This window comes from Tetrao urogallus (genome assembly GCF_951394365.1).
Source record: "Tetrao urogallus genome assembly, chromosome: Z".
NCBI lineage: Eukaryota > Metazoa > Chordata > Aves > Galliformes > Phasianidae > Tetrao > Tetrao urogallus.
Genome location: NC_136816.1, coordinates 34,788,360 through 34,807,445, shown reverse-complemented (window position 1 = coordinate 34,807,445; position 19,086 = coordinate 34,788,360). Strand labels below are relative to the sequence as shown.

Genomic DNA, 19,086 nt, shown 5'->3' with positions numbered 1-19,086 from the left:
TCAGAAAGCAGCCCTAGCACAAAGAATTCATTTCTGTATCCTGACACACCACAAATTATTATTATTTTTTTTTTTTTATTATGATAGGCTTTAAGGACACAAAATGTCATGCAATGTTACTCAGTAGAAAATGAACCAGTAAGGAAATTTATCTAGCTCATGCTCAGAGAAAACAGAGAACTCCTTAAATAAAATAAGTGCCAATTTATGAGAAATCAGAAATATTTATTGTCCTTGAGCTTGAAAGGACCCAGTTACTGTGGTTCTTTAAGCTTATCCCCTTAGTAGACTTGAGTGAGGAAGTATGTGAGTACAAGAACCCAAGATTCCTCATTTCTTATTACCAGCTGCAAAGATGCTTCAAGAAAGGAGTATCCTGGTTGAATCTGAGTCTGAGAGTCCATCTTCTTGATTGCTGGCCTCATAATCACCCACATTATCAGCTAATTCAACATCTTGATCATCATTACTTTCTGCACTATAATCAACTTCTTCAAGAAAGCGAGGCTCATCTTCATCCAAAACATATGTTGTAGGGCTAAAATGAACAAGAAGTTGCATAAATTATGTTGAAGTTCTACCCCGAACACAGCATTCAGACTGTGCCCTGTCACTATCCTGACATAATCCAAAAATTACCTCAGGAAAAGAAGTTTACCTGAAACTGATTTTTGATTACAGGTAAGACAACCAAGAGATAAAAACACACCTGTAACACTCTGAATTTATTAGTCAGTCATATACAACTCATTATCGACATGTCCCATGATAAGTCAGCTCTATGATAAAAAAAAATCACACTAATGACCTGTACAAACATCATATACTTATAGCACTATCATACATTGCTGCAGGACACAAATACAGAAATAGCAGCTGCTATAAACAAATTGAGAAAAAAAACACCAAATAGATCACAGTCTAACAATCTGACTGGAAATGTATTTTAGTAAACACACATTTTACAGAAAAGCACTGTGAACAATTGCACTGTACATGCCAGAAATGATAAAAAAGGAGATTTTTTTTGGCCTACAATTAAGATAAATTTCCATGTGTCCTATGGCTGATACCGCTGTCTGCACAGCAGTCTGTGTCCTGAGCTCACGGCCTCCAAGAACAATGGAACTGTCACCTTATGTAAATTAGAGGAAGCTTAGTAAGTAACTTTCTGATCATCTCAACAAGCAAAATTATAGGCACTTTCCAGATGCAGTTTCACTGCTCTCCCTTGGAACACTGAACACTTTCTGCTTAAAAGCACCAAGTATTGCTAAATATTTCATAAGTAATTTTACATTCAGATGAAGTACTAAGAAGGTTTTCAATGCCTTTTTCCTAATAATCAACTCACACACAACTAACACAAAAGAATATTCTTATTGAGAGAGATCACCAGGTACTTGCATAAATGCTTGCCTATTAATTTTGATGACTTCTCTTTTAAGGCACACTTCAACTTATCTTGGCTGTGGCTTTAAAATTAAAAGGATTAATCATTATTTCTTTCTAGAGGTCTATTAAGAGCTTAAGTAGATCACCTGAATCTTCAGTGCAATTTTTCTATTCAATACAAGGAAATTTCACACTGTTTTTCTTCTACTTGTAGTCTCAATAAAACACTACATTATAACCTTTTGTGCTGTTGGCAGTTAATTTATATAATGGAATAACAACAAATGAGATGAATTGATAGTCCTAGCTTATTAAAAATGGAAGTAAAACCTAAAATAGTACAAAAATAAATTATCAAAAACTCAATTAAGCCAGCCTCTGGATTTATATTTAAAGCAATCTGTACAACAGTTCAGTTGAACAAAACTAGATACTCCTATTATTTAGCTGTAACTGGGGCAACAACACAATATGTTGGTTAAAAAACTGGTGTTTTAACAAAACTGTTTCCATTTAAGACAACTAACGAGTGCAGGGAACAATCTATATCTTTTCTATGATGCCTCCTCATTTTACAGGTGGGGAAACCAAGGCATCATAAAGGATATGCACACTTCATGTGAATAACCTGTCACAGAACCAGAAAGGAAACACAGGCTTTTGAGCTTTCACCTTGTGATTTTTTCTGCCTTAGACATTCACTACCTGACAAGTATTCTATAAGGGGAAAAAAAAAAAGTTTAAGTGTTTCTCTTATTCAATGAGATACCAAGAAAGCAAGTATACCACATTTCAACAAATGCACAACTTTTTTGCAGCTCCTGCTTCTAACCACTTAACGTAGATGTGTATTTGTTTGATTTCATATACAAGAAATCCACACTGCAATTGCAGAGTAGACCATGTAATGCAATTCACAAGGAATTAAGCCATTAAATCTGAATGCTGGTCCTATCTTAACTAACAATTCTGAATACTGAAACAAAAAGCTACGTACAACAGCATATGTCAATGACAAATTCTTCATAAGCCACTGACAGTGGGACATTAATACATTACTGTAGGCACTTAGGAAAATTCATGTTATTAAGAGGCTCTACAGTCTAGCAAAGCTCTCTGAAAAACTTTTTTTTTTTTTTTTTTTTTTTTTTTTTTTTTAAGTAAATGCCATTATTTGGGAATTAAACTCACATAGTTATCCCAGTACAAGAAAGAAAAGGCCAACCAACACAGCCTGTTCTACACAAAAAGCTGGGCAAACAAGCAAACCTCAAATTTCATAGTTCACCTGTTCATAGAATGTTCAATTTTTCACTTCATTGCAAAACATGCACATGTATGCATTACATGTTTTTGTCACACTTCTGTGCATTTATTTCATATATATTCACATGTGCTTGCATATGTATGCACACTAGTAACTTGTACAAAGTCAGACGATGTGCACGGTCTTTGAAGTCGGTATGTCTGAGAGAAGACGTTTTAGATATCTGCTCTGGTATGTACACATTCAAAATTCTCAAGGGATACATTTAGTTGGTATTTCTCCTTTGATAAATCAAAATTATAAATTACATTCTCTATTCAAGACAATAACCAAAATAGCAGATCTGAGTCTCAAAACTACATAAACATTTAACTTCAAAACTGTCTCAGAAATCTGCCTCAGTTTTAGCTTTCTACTGCCATTCAAGATACAATGCACCATCACTTCTTTAATTACTGAAAACAAATATTAAGATTTTATTTATCCAGTTCTTAATTTTCCCTTTCTTGAATCTTCATTCCTTGCAAGATGGTACTCCAGTACTTTGTACATTCATAGGAGAAACTTACATACCACTTACAGACATTTGCTTTCCCGTGATGCTTTGCATCTGATGTAGCAGATTAGCCTTGGATATTTAAATTTCCATAAATCTTTATTCTATAGGGTAGCATGTATCTGCGAAGTATAATTATCAGTTCACTGAGTGGTGAACTTTTCACTTGGTGAAAAGGAAAAAATGCAGAAATCCAAGCAACTGAAAAAATCTATTGCTGCTTAATCAAATTCTTCATTTGCCTCCCTGCCACTGCCCACCCTGAACATACCTTGTGATAATATACTCTTAGCTGCCATCATGCTGATTCTGTGGGTTTTAATCTCCCAACTTTTCCCTTGAGCTGCATCTAATTAACTTACTCAATAATTCCTCTTCCTCTACTCATATACCTCCTGCTTTTGATTTTAAAAGGAAACCATTATTGGTCTCAAATTTTGTTGTTTATCATACAACCAGAGTCAGCAGTGTAATGTATAATCTCAGTGCTTTATGTTATAAAATTTCTTTGAAGTTTTGCAGAAACTTACTTAAACAACATTTTATGGTGAAGTGATGAATTCATCAATACGAAGTAATACAACTGATACAATTTTGTGTTCCTCACATTTATTAAGAACTTTAAGAATATTCCTTTAATTTCATAAACTATCTTCTACAATCTGCCATCAAATAAACAGAATTTAGGAATGAACATAAACTCTCTCTGAAACATTATTTTTAATTACAATATTTTACTACATTTTTCTTACATAAATTAATGCTTCGAACATATTCAAAAATAAACCTGTGTTCATTTCTGTGTACACATTTAAAAGCTTCTATAGAAAAAGAAAGAAATATTCCCTGCCAAACCATGGAAAGCTGCAGATGCCTGAGGAGTTGGAAAAGGAAGGAGAGAAAACCTAAGAACTAATAATTTCTTTTAGAACTGCAATGGAAGGGAAAGAAGAATTCTGAAAGAGCAGAAGAATAAAGAAATATCACAAAGGAATGACCTGTACATACTTATGCTTTTGATTTATCTTTAGGATTTATATTCCTTTACAGGAAACAGCAAAGCTGCAACAGTAGGCAACACCACAAATTCATCTCCATGTGCTGTTCCCATAAGGAGCTCTTCACCTGTTTGTTTTCTGAAAGAATTAACTATAATCCTTAAATACTAAATTTAGAACTTCTAACACTAAAAAGAAAAATTATGTGCCAATTCCTTTTCAAACCATAAGAAGCTGTGTATTCAATTTCCATTTAAATATTTCAATTATTCTCATTTCCACTGTCACATAATTTCATTCCACAGCTTAATCACAAGTTACCTTAACGCTTCGTGGAATCATCCTGAAATACATTCTGTAAAACTCAGAATTGGATTAAATTACTTGGGTTCAAAAATCGTTGACTGCAGTACTTTGTACACTAGTATTTGGATCACATTACCATAAAAGGAAAAAAAGCATGAAAAGTGGTATCACAGCATCACAGAATGCCTGAGGTTGACAAGGACCTCTGGGTCCACTTGTCTGAACCCGTGCCCAAGTAGGCACACCCAGAGCAGCCTGCCCAGAAATACACCCAAGAGGCTTTTGAAGATCTCCAAGGAGAAGGTCCCACAGCCTCTGGGCAGCCTTTGTCAGTGTTCTTTTACCTGCACGACACCTGGTGTTCAGATTAGATGTTAGGGGGAAAGTTCTCACTCAGAATCTGGTGAGATGCTGAACAAGTTGCCCAGAGATGTTGCAGATGCCCCATCTCTGGAAGAGTTGAGTTCAAGGCCAGATTGGATGGGGCCCTGGGCAGCCTGATCTGGTGGGTGACCAACCTGTCCATAGCAGAGGTGTTGAAACTACATGATCTTTATGGTTCACAGAATCTCAGAATGGCCAGGGTTGGAAGGGACCTCAAGGATTATGAATCTTCAACTCCCCTGCCACATGCAGCGCCATCAATCTCCCTATTTAATACTAGACCAGGCTGCCCAGGGCCCCATCCAATCTGGCCTTGAACACCTCCAGGAACGGGGCATCCACAACCCCTCTGGGCAGCCTGTTCCAGCACCTCACCATAGTAAAGAACTTAGGTTCCTTTCAACTGAAGAACATTCTAGAATACAATAATTTTTGTGGCCCTACGCTGGACCCTTTCTAGTAACTCAATGTCTCTCTTGCACCATTCTGGCCAGGCAGTTATTAAGGTGAAAGGAAACAAAGTAGGTCAAATTTGGTTTCTTTCTGGCAGCCTAAAAGGAGACCTTTTTGCAAGAGGATCTTTGTCACATTCTTCTGCATGATGCCCCTACCACACTGATGCATTTTCTCAAGTCTAAGAGTGTAAGTGCAGAAAAATGGATTTTGCAACTGTTTTTTCCCTTTCACACAGCTCCTTTTAGCAGTATGCTCTTTCGACTGTTTCGCAGATATCCAAAAGCATTCAGAAAAGTGCAGTCTGGTTCCCTACTATAATTAAATAAAATTAACAAAATACAAAATGTTCTAGAACATGCCAACGAGCGTCAAAACAACTAATGGAACAGCTAGAATTTCCAAAAGAGGTCAGGTTATTCACAAAAAATATTCCAGTAAGTCCTAACATGCAGTCATGTGTTTTTGTTTCATTACACAGACTTTACCACACCTCTCAAGGTAATAAATTTAATTCATACTGCAAGATTAGTATTACATTTAGTCTAATCTTTTCCACTGAGGATCACTTGAAAGACTGGCATGGTAACACATACTGAACTCTCCTCCCCACAGTTCCCCTTAGCACCTCTGCTGCCACTCACCCTGGAAACAATGTCAAGCAGTAGTTACATCTTTATTCACTTTCTTCAAATAACATTACAGCTGGATTTTTTGTTCATGTGTTTATATAAAGTAGTAAGTTATGGGGCTGACTGGTACATGACTTCTCACCTTTTTTTATTGAATCCCGATGCTAATACACTTCTGATGTTTCTTTAGCTCTCTGCCAGAAACTGCAGGGAGTGACTCATGTATGGCATTCCTTAATTCACAAAGTACAGTTTCAATGCCACTCAACCACGTGTAACATTAACAGACTAAGAAATCCAGCACTTCTTTTTTTCTAAAACACCACAACTATCTGTGAACTGCCACGTTAACTTCTCTTAGTAGAGACAGTATAAAATATAAATTCTGAATCTGAGGCACCACATGAAACAAAGCTGTGTAGAAATCTGGGGCTGTTCTTCAGCGCCACCCTAATAATTACTCACAAACACATCTTGATTCAAAATACTGCAATTCAAAGTTAAACATTTCAAAGAGACAAATCTATACTGAAGCTTGGTTCTAATAAAACTGACAGTCATGTAACACTTCTGGATAGGAAAATATTCTACAGTCATTTTAATATTAGCTGCAAATGAAATAAAAACTACTCTTGAAAATACATACTCAAGGCAATACATGAGGAAGTGACAGAATAAGCATAACTTGTCTGTATTAACTCTTGAAGCTCAGCATCCTGCACCAATGGACAGAAGAAATCTTGTATTCCAATTGCTTCAATTAGCATTCTAATTTAACACTGCCAAAACACTAGCACTCAGTGTTTCTGAGAGCAGACTTAAAAACACTCTCTCATTTTCACAGGCTCACAGCATGGTTGAAGTTGGAAAGAACCCCCGGAGATCATTTTGTCCAACCTCCCTGCTCAAGCTTGGCTACCTACATATGGCTGCCTACAAACATGTTCTTCTGAATATGATGACTTTTGAATATTTCCAAGAACAGAAACTCCACAACTCTCAAGGAAAGCATATTCCAGTGTCTGAGAACATCCACAGCAAGATGAGTTATTTTTATGCTTAAATATAATTTCTCTCTGTTTCAGTCTTTGTTCATTGTATCCTGTCCTGTCACTAACATATACAGCCTGGCTCTGTTTTCCTTACAGGCTCCCTTCAGGTATTTGGGCACCTTAACAACAAGATCCACCCCCTAAGCACTCTCTAGGGGTCCCAGCTCATTCAGCCTTTCCTCCTAATGGGAAACACTCCAGTCCCTTAATCATAGTAGGGGTCTTTTGTTAGTCTCTCTCCAAATTATTTGTCTTCTCTAAAGGAGGGCCCAGACCTGGAAACAAATTCAAGCTGCGGGCTTCCCATCCCAGTGTTGAGTAGAGAGAAAGGGTAACGCTGAAGCTGCTGGCAATGTTCCTCCTCAGGCAGACAAAGATACCATTATTCATCCTTGCAGAAAAGGCACATGGCTGGTTCATGTCTAGCTTGTGTAGATCTATCAGGACTCCCAGGTGCTCTGTTGCTGAGATGCTCTCCAACTTAGTGGCCCTCAGCATACACTGGCGCATGAGGTTGTCTCTCCCCAGGTACAGGACACTGCAGTTCCCTTTGCTGAGCTTTGCCTCTACCCATTTCTCTGCCCTATCAGGCCACTTCTCTCAGTTCTGACTCAGAGAACTTGTTGAAGGTACACTCTGCCCCATTATCCAGACCATGAATGAAGATGCTGAACAGGATGGGATCCACTACTGAACTCTGCAGTACAAAGCTAACTAATGGCCTTCAACTAGACTTTATACTATTCTGGTCATCACTCTAGGCACCACCTTTCAGCCATTCTTCAGTCTAACTCATGGTCTGCTCATCCATCTCATACTTCATCAGCTTATCTATGAGGATTTTATGTGAGCCTGCGTCAAAAACCGTACTGAAGTTCAGGCAGACAGTATCCACTGTTCTTCCCTCGTCTATCCGGCCAATCATTTCAGCATGAAAGGTTATCAGATTGGTCAAGCACACCTTTGCATTCAGTTCCGGTGCCCCCAACACAAGGGATACATTGAGCTAAGGGCCATGAAGATGACCAGAGGGCTGAAGCACCTCCCCTACAGCTGAGTGAGTTGGGGCTCTTCAGCCTGGGGAAGGGAATGGACCTTATAGAGGCCTTCCAGTATCTGAAGTGGGCCTACAGGAAAGTTGAGACGGGACTTTTTATATTGGCAGGTTGCAACAGGATGAGGAGAAATGACTTTAAACAGGAAGAGGGTAGATTTAGACTAGATATTAGGAATAAATGTTTTACTGTGAGGGTGGTGAGACACTGGAAGAGGTTGCTCAGTGAGGCTGTGGCTGCATCCCTCTTAAGGTATTCAAGGCCAGGCTGGAGAAGCTTTGAGCAACCTGGTCTAGAAGGAGGTGTCCATACACATAGGCTACATAGGAATTAGATAGGCTTAAAGTCCCTTTCAACCCAAACCATTTTATCGTTCTGTGACTTTTTCCTCTTGCTGAAAATCCATGCTGACTTGTCCCAATGATTTTCCCGCCTTCCTGAATTCAAGCTTCATTTGTTTTCAGTATTCCACAATCTGATGAGGTGTTTAAATACAGAAACGGAACATCACCTCCCTACTTTTTCAGGGTACTACTGATACCCTCCCATATCTCCGCTGGTTTTACACAGTTTATAGACAAATTCCTCATTAGTATAGCGTCTAAAGTCATAGCATCTCAAGCATCTCCCTATTTTAGTTCTATAAAAGCAGCAATAAGTGCCATTTTTCCCCAACATTACTTTAGCTAAGTTGGAGCTACAGCCAAAGCCACCATAAAACCATTCTGTGCACAAAATATGCCAAGGGATAACATATCATACCATGTAAATCTTGCCTTTTTATAATCTAACTTAAATGCTTTTCCGATATCTGTAACTCCATTTTATTTAATTTCTAATCATATTTTCAAGACGTGTTTGAAATCACTTGTTTACTGTGTACTGCAAATTACATGCACAAATAGATAGTAAATGATGACATATATGGATATATGAAATAGTATGCATATTTTTAAGTCAGCCTAGAGCTTTAATGATTTGGTAACCTAATAAGCTTACTGCTGAACAGGTACAATCCTTTTTTTTGTTGTTGTTATTACCCAAACATTATTTCACATGTTTTAAATTCTTCAAATGTTCTACATATGTATATCAAAGGGGAAAAAAAAAATAGAAGAAAAAATTCCAACTCCTAAGGTGACATTCAACTTATACAGATCAAGTCTGACTAAATAAATTTTTAATACTGTAACCAGCCATACAAAAAAATGCTGTCAGGAAGAGATAGTTGAGACTTATTGTTTTACTGAATAACTACTTGATTACTTTTAAATTTACACCAGCAACAAATGTAACAAGTAATATAGCTGTGTATTACTGCTTTCTTCAGAAGTTTGAAGCAGTTGAATTAACAAGGTAGTGTAACAGCAACGTGAGTATATTGGAAAACTATCATGTCACAGATCATCATTCTTTTCGATGTGTGGAAGAACATTTTTGAGAGAATCGTCACTTCATTTGAGAAACTAATCTTTTCCTGAAAAATTCAAAATATAGTAAGTGTGTATTACCTTGTCACTTTACAGCTTGACTCAATCAGCTCACTTTCAATATCCAGCAGACCAGAAGGCAGATTGTATTCCAAAGGTGAAGCCATTCTTTTTAAACGCAGTAAGCCAACACAGAACTTGGCTCCCATTTCCTCCAGTTCTCTTGTCCCTATTTGCAACCCCTAATTTAAAAATAAGATTTAAAAATAGGTACCTGATGATGGACGCACACATACAGCAAAATTACTATTTACAATACGTTTAAGAACTGCAGTATGAACACTTAGCAAGAAACAGATAGAACAAAGGATAACAAATTGAATCTCCTAAGGGAGAACAGCCATTTCTGGACACCTCCATATTTCTTCAGAGCCTCCTGCTTAACATTTCTAGCACATCAATATTCATAGAACTCTACCCAGCACTAAGAGGAGAGATCAGAGATCATGTCCAAGTTTAAAAGTCTACATTATTTATAAAACCTGGGACAGAATTTTAAAAAAAAGTTTTCGAATACTACGACGTTAAATACAACATTCTTCAGAAAATCTCCAGAAAGTGGAATTCATGTATTATTCTCCAATATTACATAAGTGACAAAGTCTCCCATCATATTACATACATTTAATTTGGTGAGCAGTGCATTATGTAAGAAGAGTACCTCTAACATCAACTGCTTTATGAAAAAAGAATGATACTACAGAGTGGCCCTCAACAATTACAGAATTAGTCAGTACTGAACCATATATATGATAACAGATTAAATGTCACAATCTCACTCAGTCTTCCCTCTGCATCTTCTTTATCTCAGGAGAATTTTAAGAGTTTAGTTTTTATCTTCTAATCCTCTCCAGGAAAAGGGTAGTTAAAAAGATGCTTTGACAAAATAAGCACAAAAGCAGAAGAAACAGGAACCAGTGGCAAGCTAAGCTCTCCAGCATGAGAATGTATGAAAGACAAAGAACGGAGTATATTTTTTTTCCTAAAAGCTAGAACAGGCACACGCACACAAGCTTTGCACATTGCCACACTGACGCTATACCATAAAATGCAAGGTTAAAAAGAATTGTATTACTAATTGGTAGATTCTGAACATTCTTCATGTACTTTTGTTTTGAACAATTGCAAACTTTATAAATGGAAAAGCTGACAACTTTTATTGCAGCTTCTCTTTTTATCAGTAGTTTTCATACACAAAGTGTTTTTTACTAGCAAGAAAACTAAAGCAATACATTGTTCTATAGGTTGTCATCCTCCAGTCAAATGACACAGAAACCTGAAAGCAGTGAACAAGAGTTGGATACTGATTATTATTGTTAATAGTAATACTACTTACCTCTTTTATAAGGCTTTTGTGCTGTAGGTTTCAAAGCACTTTATTAATAAAGGAAGAATTATCCTCATTTTACTGATGGAGAAATGGAGGCAGAGAGGGTTGAAGCGATTTGCACAGTGTCTCACAGCATGTCACTGACCCCGCTGGGAACAGAAATCAGTTCTCCTCACTCCCAATGCAGTACCTTATCCACAGAGGCCAAATTTTTGTTTTTGTTTTGTATTTGTTTGCACATCAGTAACATTCGAAGACCCCAATCATAGCTGGGGCTCCACTACGCTAATCACAGGAAGACACAGTCCCTGCCCCAAAGAGATTAAAATAACATTAAGGACAAGAGGCAACAAGTAGGCAGAAGAGGAAGAAGGGTAACAGTAACCTCACTGTTACACAGATTACTAACGTGCACAAATTGATGTTCAGAAACTTTTCCAATCATTGTCTATCTGTTGCCAAAGAATGTACAGTTAGTTGGCAGGCTCCTTATAGACAGTAGTATAAGAGGAGTGACTCCAAGTCGAAGAAGGACAAGAACACAGTATGAAATAAAGTGCAAAAAGAATTGTTAGAAAGATAAATAGCGTGTGCGTGTTTCATGGCTGCTATTTTCAGCACAATAGAAACAGGATATAACTAAGAGACCCAAAATGGAATAGATGAGAGATACGCATCTGTGAAGCACTTGTAGAGCAATCTGAACTGCAGTAGAAGCCTAAGCCATAACAGTTGAGAAGTATCTTCCTGTAATATGTTTTTAAAAGATCAGAAACAGTCATACTAAGACTTGGAGAAGTCATATGGATAGTAGAACTTTATATTGTTCTTTTCATTCAGTAGAGACTACAAAGATCTGATCATTTTTGTGAATTCAATGTCTAGAGATGCAAGGATCATGGTAAATTAATTTTCTTCTCTGCATTGTAAAATTTCCAACTGGCAAAGCCTTCTCAGTGAAGCTATAAATTAAGTCATGCTACTAAACTTATTACTCGCCAAACATGAAAGGTGTGTTTTTCCTAATTCAATTAATGTTCAGCTTCCATGTTATCTGCATTACTGAAGAAATTTTCCTTCTATCTAGCATCTTAATTATCATCCACATGTCTCTGAGCACTGTCTCATCTCAACTTTTGGCTTCTGCATATTGAATCAGAGATGGACCAGGCAATATTTGTAGCAGTAATCCTCAATGTGTTACAACAACACATTAGCAGTTGAAGCAAGATTGCTTCCAGAAAAAAACTCTATCACAGATGATCCTGAATTCAGGTAAGAACTTCAGCTGAACAGCTTCTTTCCTTTCAAACTGAAAACAGCCTAGCATCATCAAGTAAAATGAAAAATATTAAAAACAATAATAATAAAAATAAAAACTGACATCCATCTTTGGCAGAGACTCATCATTTCTTTCCAAAAGAACATAACTTTTGAGTAATCTTTATGGCTTAATAAAATTCTGTGATAACAGTAAGCCAGAAGAAAAGTTCTTCAGACTTTTACACAATGCACAGTTTGTCAGATAGGAACTCTCACATCCTTCAGGGTGGCAAGAAGGTGGGAAGGGAATTTCTATAGTTTAACTCCTTTTGTGTTTTGGAAAAACACATTATGAAACATGTCAGCCAATTTATACCATGTATTCATTCACAGAAATGTTGGCCTCACTCTCTCCACAGGAAAAAAATCCCAGTCTCTTCATCCCTTTGAAGAAATGTTGCTTTTCCATTCTGTCTAGTAGCTTTGGCTTTTCAGATACATTTCCTCAATAAACCAGAGCAGTATTACAGTAATTAAAAAAAAAATGAAGCTGCTTCCTCTATGTTCAAAGGATGACTGAGATCTCACAAACGGTTTGATTCCAAGTGAACTAAGTGACAGAAGAGCAATTTGATCTCATCAACTTGTTTATCACAAGGGAGGAGGATCTTCCCATTTGAAGAAGTGATTTTTCCATGAAATATATTCATTTTTTCCTCCCTTATAGAAGAAGGGCTTTGCAGCATAAGCATCTTAAAAGTTTGTCCGTAAAGTATCTCAGTTCCTTATGAACTTTCTATTGCAATGCGGCACAGGCAATGAATGTTGATGCTTGTAAGAATATTCCAGAAGTTTCAAAGTAAGTTACTTGGATAGGTTTTTTAAAGCTCCATAATGTCATCACCTGATGAACAACTAAAATTATAAAGGAATATTCTGATAATAACGGGAATGCTTCTATTGTTAATTGCGAAAATTCACTCACTCATTCAGTAGTTACACACCTACTAAAATGCCAAAATATCTGTCTTCCTGATGTCTGGAAAGTATTGGAATATACATTAGTATTCCTTGTTAATCCATTTTTTGTTTTTTTTTCCCCCCTCTCTTGTCCTAGCTTTATGGTTTCTTTTCTTGTCAAGCACATTGTTTTTGACTTCTGGTCTTTTTTTCTTAATTGATAGTTCTTATCTCTATTTTGAAGCAGAGGAAATTGTGACTTTTTCTCTGAAAGTTCAGTTCAAAAACTTTTTTCAATCTGTAGCTAAATTCAACACAGTGGCAGAAACCAAAGACATGATATTAGGGCTCTTTATTTCTCTTTATTTGTTGCTTTTCTAGAAATGTTTTCCTTGTGAAGTTCTCTGCTAATGAGAAACAACCACCAGGCTCACCTATTGTTTCTCAAACATACAGCCCTATTAAGTTGTGTCCTTCAAAAGAATTAAAGACAAATTCCAATTTGAGAAGATAAACAAGTAGGATGAGTATTCCTGAAGACATATCTAGTAGCAGAAGTAAATCAATATGAAATTGTTTTACTTTATAAGCTTTTTTCTACAGCCATACAGAACAACTCTTTATGGAACCTTAATACTCGCTGAAGAACCATGAACTGCCATGGTAAATTCTATAATTGCTACATGTAAAGAAAATTCTTATTTTACTATTGGTATTTATCACCACCCAATCTTAATAATCTATTAGAAAGAAGTTATCTAATTTTTTTTTAATTACATGCATCCATATGTGCTATAAGCAATAATTAAGAGAAAGCTTGTTAAATCAGCAAATAAGCAAGCATACAATAATGTGTTTTTAGTGACAGAGACTGCTATGCAGCCAATTTAATTTCATTTTACATTAGAGTACACAGAGATCTTAGAGGAGTTTTAAAAATCTAAGGTGAACAAGCAAGCAGGCAGGTTACAGAAAAAGACACCAATGCAAATGGTAGAAATTATAAGCAAAAACAGTTTAACTTATATACTTTCTTACCTTATATTTGCCCTGGTCACATCCACATAATGTGCTTTCCATCGTGTAGCTCCTCTGTACTCCTATCTCTCTCCAGACAACAACTCGTGCTGTTGACTCCTTGGACTTTTCCACTACAAAGCTGCAGCTGCCCATACAGAACGCTGGGGCAGTTTGACTCAAGATTTTCGGGAGTACCTGCAGGAGAGTAATTTGAAAGTGATCTTGATTATTTTATTTCATTCGTGAAAGGGAGACAGGGGAAAACATTCAATCGCAAATTGCCATTAGAAAATTTGGCTGTAGTTAGACTTAACAGACAAATAATAATATTGCACCAGCTGGAATTTTAAAAAAATCATACCACAGAATCACAGAATGGCTTGTAGGGGAAGGGAGCTTAAAGATCATCTAGTTGCAACTCTCCTGCCATGGGCAAGGTTGCCACCCACTAGACCAGGCTGCGCAGGGCTCCATCCAATCTGGCCTCCAAGGATGGGGGGCATACACAACTTCTCTGGACAACCTGTTCCTGTGTCTCACCACACTCTGAGTAAACTATTTCCTCTGAATACCTAGTTTAAATCTCTCATCTGTCAGTTTAAAATCATTCTTCCTTCTCCTACCACTATCAAATTGTAAAAAGTTGGTTGCCCTCCTGTTTATAAGCTCTTTTTCTGTACTGGAAGGCTGCAATGCAACCGCTCCAGAGCCTTCTCTTCCCCAAGCTAAATGAGTCCATCTCTCTCAGCATATCTTCGTAAGAGAGATGCTTCTGGACCCTGATCATCTTCGTGGCCTTCTCTCTGATCTGATCCAACAGCTCCACATCTTGCCTGTACTGGGAGAGCCAGGCCTGGTCTCGGTACTCCAGTGCCTCACAAGGGCAGAGCAAAGGAGGACGATCACCTCCCTCAGTCAGCTGGCCACTACTCTTTTGATGCAGCATGGAAGACAATTGGCCTTTTGAGCTTCCAGCACACACTGCTTGCTTATGTTCAATTCTTCATCCACCAGAACATCCATGTCCTTCTCCACAAGGCTGCTCTCAATGATTCTTCTCCGAGTCTATACCTATTTAGGACTGGCCAGACTCATTGCACAGGGCCTTGCTGAGCCCTCATGAGGTTCACATGAACCTTTCTTACTAAGCCTGTGTAAGTCCCTTTGGATGGTTCTTCTGTTGTATCAACTGCACTGCTCAGAATCAGAGAATCAAAATTATATAACGGCTGGGGTTGGAAGGGACCTCAAGGATTCATCAAGCTCCAACCCCATTGCTGCATGCAGGGCCACCAACCTCCATATCTAATACTAGACCAGGCTGCCTGGGCCCCATCCAACTCAGCCTTGAACATCTGCAGGGATGGAGCATCCATAACCTCTCTGGGCACTCTGTTCCAGAACCTTACTACTCTCCTGGTAAAAAACTTAAGGTTGGTCAGATTGGTCTCATCTGCAAATGTGCTGAGAGTACTCTTGACCCCCCAGTGGCTACATAACTGATTAAGATGCTGAAGAGCACAGGGCCCAAGAAGAGCCCTGGAAGACATCACTCTTCACTGGTCTCCCCCTGGACATTGAGCAATTGACCACAACCCTATGGCTGTGACATTCAACCAATTCAGCTGAACAGTCCAACCTTCAGATCTGTACCTTTCCAATTTAGAAATAAGAAGGTGGTATGGGACCATGTCAAAGCCTTTGCATAAGTCCTGGTATACCTGACACCAGGTGCCCTTACTTTGGCTAGTGATGCCATCACTTCAACATAGAAGGCCATCAGATCAGTCAGGCATGATCTGCCCTTGGAGAAACCACACTGGCTGTCTCATATCAACTCTTCATTCTGTGCGTGCTTTAACATAGCTTTCAGGAATACCTGCTCCATGATACGCCCCAGCCACAGACGTGAGGCTCACTGGCCAATAGTTCCCTGGGTCTTTCTTTCTCCCTTTCTCAAAAACAGCAGTGATGTTTCCCTTTCTCCAGTCACCAGGTACTTCTCCTAATAGCCGTAACTTTTCAAATATGATGGAGAGTGGTTTGGCAACCTCACTGGACAGTTCCTTCTGGACCCTCACTGGACCCTGGGATGCAAGCCATCAGGCCCCATAGACATGCAGATGTTCAATCTCATGAGGCACTCTCTGACCTGATGTGATCTTACAGTGAGAGTATTTTGCACATCTGACCCTTACCTAGAGGTTTAGGGACACGAATGACATGAAAAGCTGAGCTGCCAGTGAAGACTGAGGCAAAGAACTCATTGAGCACTTCAGCCTTCTCCAGGCCTGCTGTAGACTTCTTTCCCTTCTCATTTATCAGAGAGGAACACTCTTTTTCGCCTGTCTCTTCTAACAAATGTACCTATAGAAATGCTTTCTGTTATTTTTCATATCCCTTATGAAGTTCAGTTCCACCTTGGTTTTCCTTATCACACCTCTTTATGCCGATATGGAATCCTAGTATTCTTCTCAGGCCACCCTTTTGTATGTACTTTCCCTTCTTTTCCCACAATTTGATCAGCAGCTCCTTGCTCAGTCATGCTATCTTCCTGCCTCCTCTGCTTGACTTCTTCTGCTGGAGGAGGCTCACTCATATGCTCTCAGGAAGTTGACTTTAAAAGCTCCTGTATCTCTAAGGACAGTTTCCCAGGGAATACTATCCACTAATTCCTTAAGCGGCCTGAAGTTTGACACGCCCATAATCCTAAAGATCACTACTTCAACAAGGGCATGTTTGCTATACCCCAGAACACCTCAAATCTTAACCTCTTTAATGATTCTTCTTTAATGAAAGACCTCTTTTAAATAAATTAATTAAACCTCTTTAATGAGTCTTCTGCACTGGTGAGCACCAAGTCCAGTAAGACTGGTTCATATCTCCAATACTTGGATCAGGAAGTTACTTCAACAAACTGCAGGGGTCTCCTGGATTTCATGCTTTATTGCTTTCCCAGAAGATATGTAGGTGGTTGAAATCCCCCATCAAGATGAGATCCTGCAAGCACAATGCTTCTTGCTGGAGCAAGAAGGCTCACACCCAATAGGTTAAAAATGACAATAGATTTGTCATTTCCTAAAGTTTAAATCCTATTGCTAAAATGAAGTATTTGTCACATCCACAAGAAAAGTGGATTCTTCAGGTGACCACCATCTTCTTCTAATTCACCCAGATGATTTTGCTCAAATTAAGCACACTAAATAAGCCATATAGTTCAGAAAGTAGAATTCAGTCTTCATACTGTTTCAACAATCCAATTTGTTGACCTAACAGACACCATTTTATTAACACATAAAATTCATCAATATTAAGTAATGCACTAAACACACTCTTTGCTTTGTGAACTTTGTGAATGTGAAGCAAAGTTCAAGAAAAACGTTCCCAAGACAAATAGAGAAAAATTGAAGAATCACACAGATTGGAATAGACCTTTAAGATCACCAAGTCCAAACATCAACCCGACCTAAGTCCCATTATCCTTAATGACACATTCAATGTCTCTTAAGTAAAAGTGATATCAACTCTACCACTTCCTTTGGCAGCCTGTTCCTATGTTTGACAACCATCTCCATTGAGAAGTTTTTCACTAGTATCCAGTGTAAACCTGCCTTGATGCTTGAGTGCACCAAGGTGCAACTTGAGACCATTTTCTTGGATTCTATCACTTGTCACCTAAGAAAAGACACTGACATCTACATAACTGCAAGCTCCTTTCAGGCAGGCTGCAGAATGATTAGATCTCCCCTCCCTCTTTTTCTTCAGACTGAAAACCACACTGCCCTCAGTCACTCATCATATGTCTTGTTTCTTAGCTCCTTCACAAGTTTTGTTGTTCTCTGAAGAGGTTCCAGCAATTCTATATTCTTCTTGTAGTAAGGAGCTCTAAACTGGACATGCCTTTAACACTTCATTCTTGAAAAAGAACCAGCCTTCCAGGACTCCTTTGCCATTCAGTACTACTCTGAAAGGGATTCTAGCAAACAAGTCTCAAATTAGGCCAAAATCTGTCATCTGGAAATCCAGTGTAGCATTTCTGTGAACCACTTTTTTAGTTGTACACATTTGCAGCTGCCACAAGGCGGCAATGGAGCTATGCAAAAGAAAATTATCATATAATTCCTTGACTCTTATTTTAGGAATTACTAAAAGCTTATACCATTCAAGAGATGCTACTTGTATGAGTTGATTATGTTTACGTGTTGTAACTGTATGCTTTCAACACAAATTTTGCCCCTTTCCTTATACAAAAATAAGGATTTCTGTATTTTACATATTTTCTTAATGCTGTAATATTATTTGCCATACTTAAATTATTCTTTTTTTTTTTTTTTAACTCTCTAATTATAAATACATGAAAGAATATTTTTTCATGCATTTGCTAGATGGTATTGAACAGAAAATGCACATAATGCTAATTAAAAATAAACAAACAAAATAAGTATTTTGCTAACAGTAAACCCTGTACTAGCATAAAAATGATATTTAAAGCTGTCAAAATATTTTGACACATATGGATGGACTAAAAAGAAATAACTCTAAATAAGTCTGATACTGTGAAGTCTGTGTAATCAGACTACAATTAGGAAATTATGTGAAAAGTATATTCCACATTCATGCCAAATGACAAATGTATGAGTGTCAGACTTACTCTGTAACCAGGGTCTTCCACTAGATCACAAGAGGCAGTGTTAACATTTGTGTGCCACATTGTCTCTTTGATGCTGCAGCCATACATGAACACATTCTTTTTACGAGAGTGACCGTGATAATCGCAGTAAACCTGCAATTAATCATACGTCAAAATAAAGACAAGGAACAAAAAATTTAAAAATCTTTATCCTTTTACTGCATTTGTATTTTCACTATTGAACATTTCAAAAAATTAGGAACAAAACTCCTTATATACCTTCATATTGTGAAGA

At 37.8% G+C, this 19,086-nt stretch overlaps 1 protein-coding gene across 1 annotated transcript in view; it reads right to left on the bottom strand.

The window, feature by feature from the left end:
- Positions 1–360: 360 nt before the first annotated feature.
- AGTPBP1 (ATP/GTP binding carboxypeptidase 1) overlaps positions 361–19,086 on the bottom strand; it is a gene marked incomplete at both ends in the record, with an annotated part of 56,763 nt that continues 38,037 nt past the window's right edge. Inside the window, 4 exons of the mRNA XM_079548180.1 lie at positions 361–538; positions 9,610–9,770; positions 14,180–14,356; positions 18,813–18,944. Coding sequence (XP_079404306.1) covers positions 361–538; positions 9,610–9,770; positions 14,180–14,356; positions 18,813–18,944 — 648 coding nt within the window. The remainder of the gene's footprint in view (positions 539–9,609; positions 9,771–14,179; positions 14,357–18,812; positions 18,945–19,086) is intronic.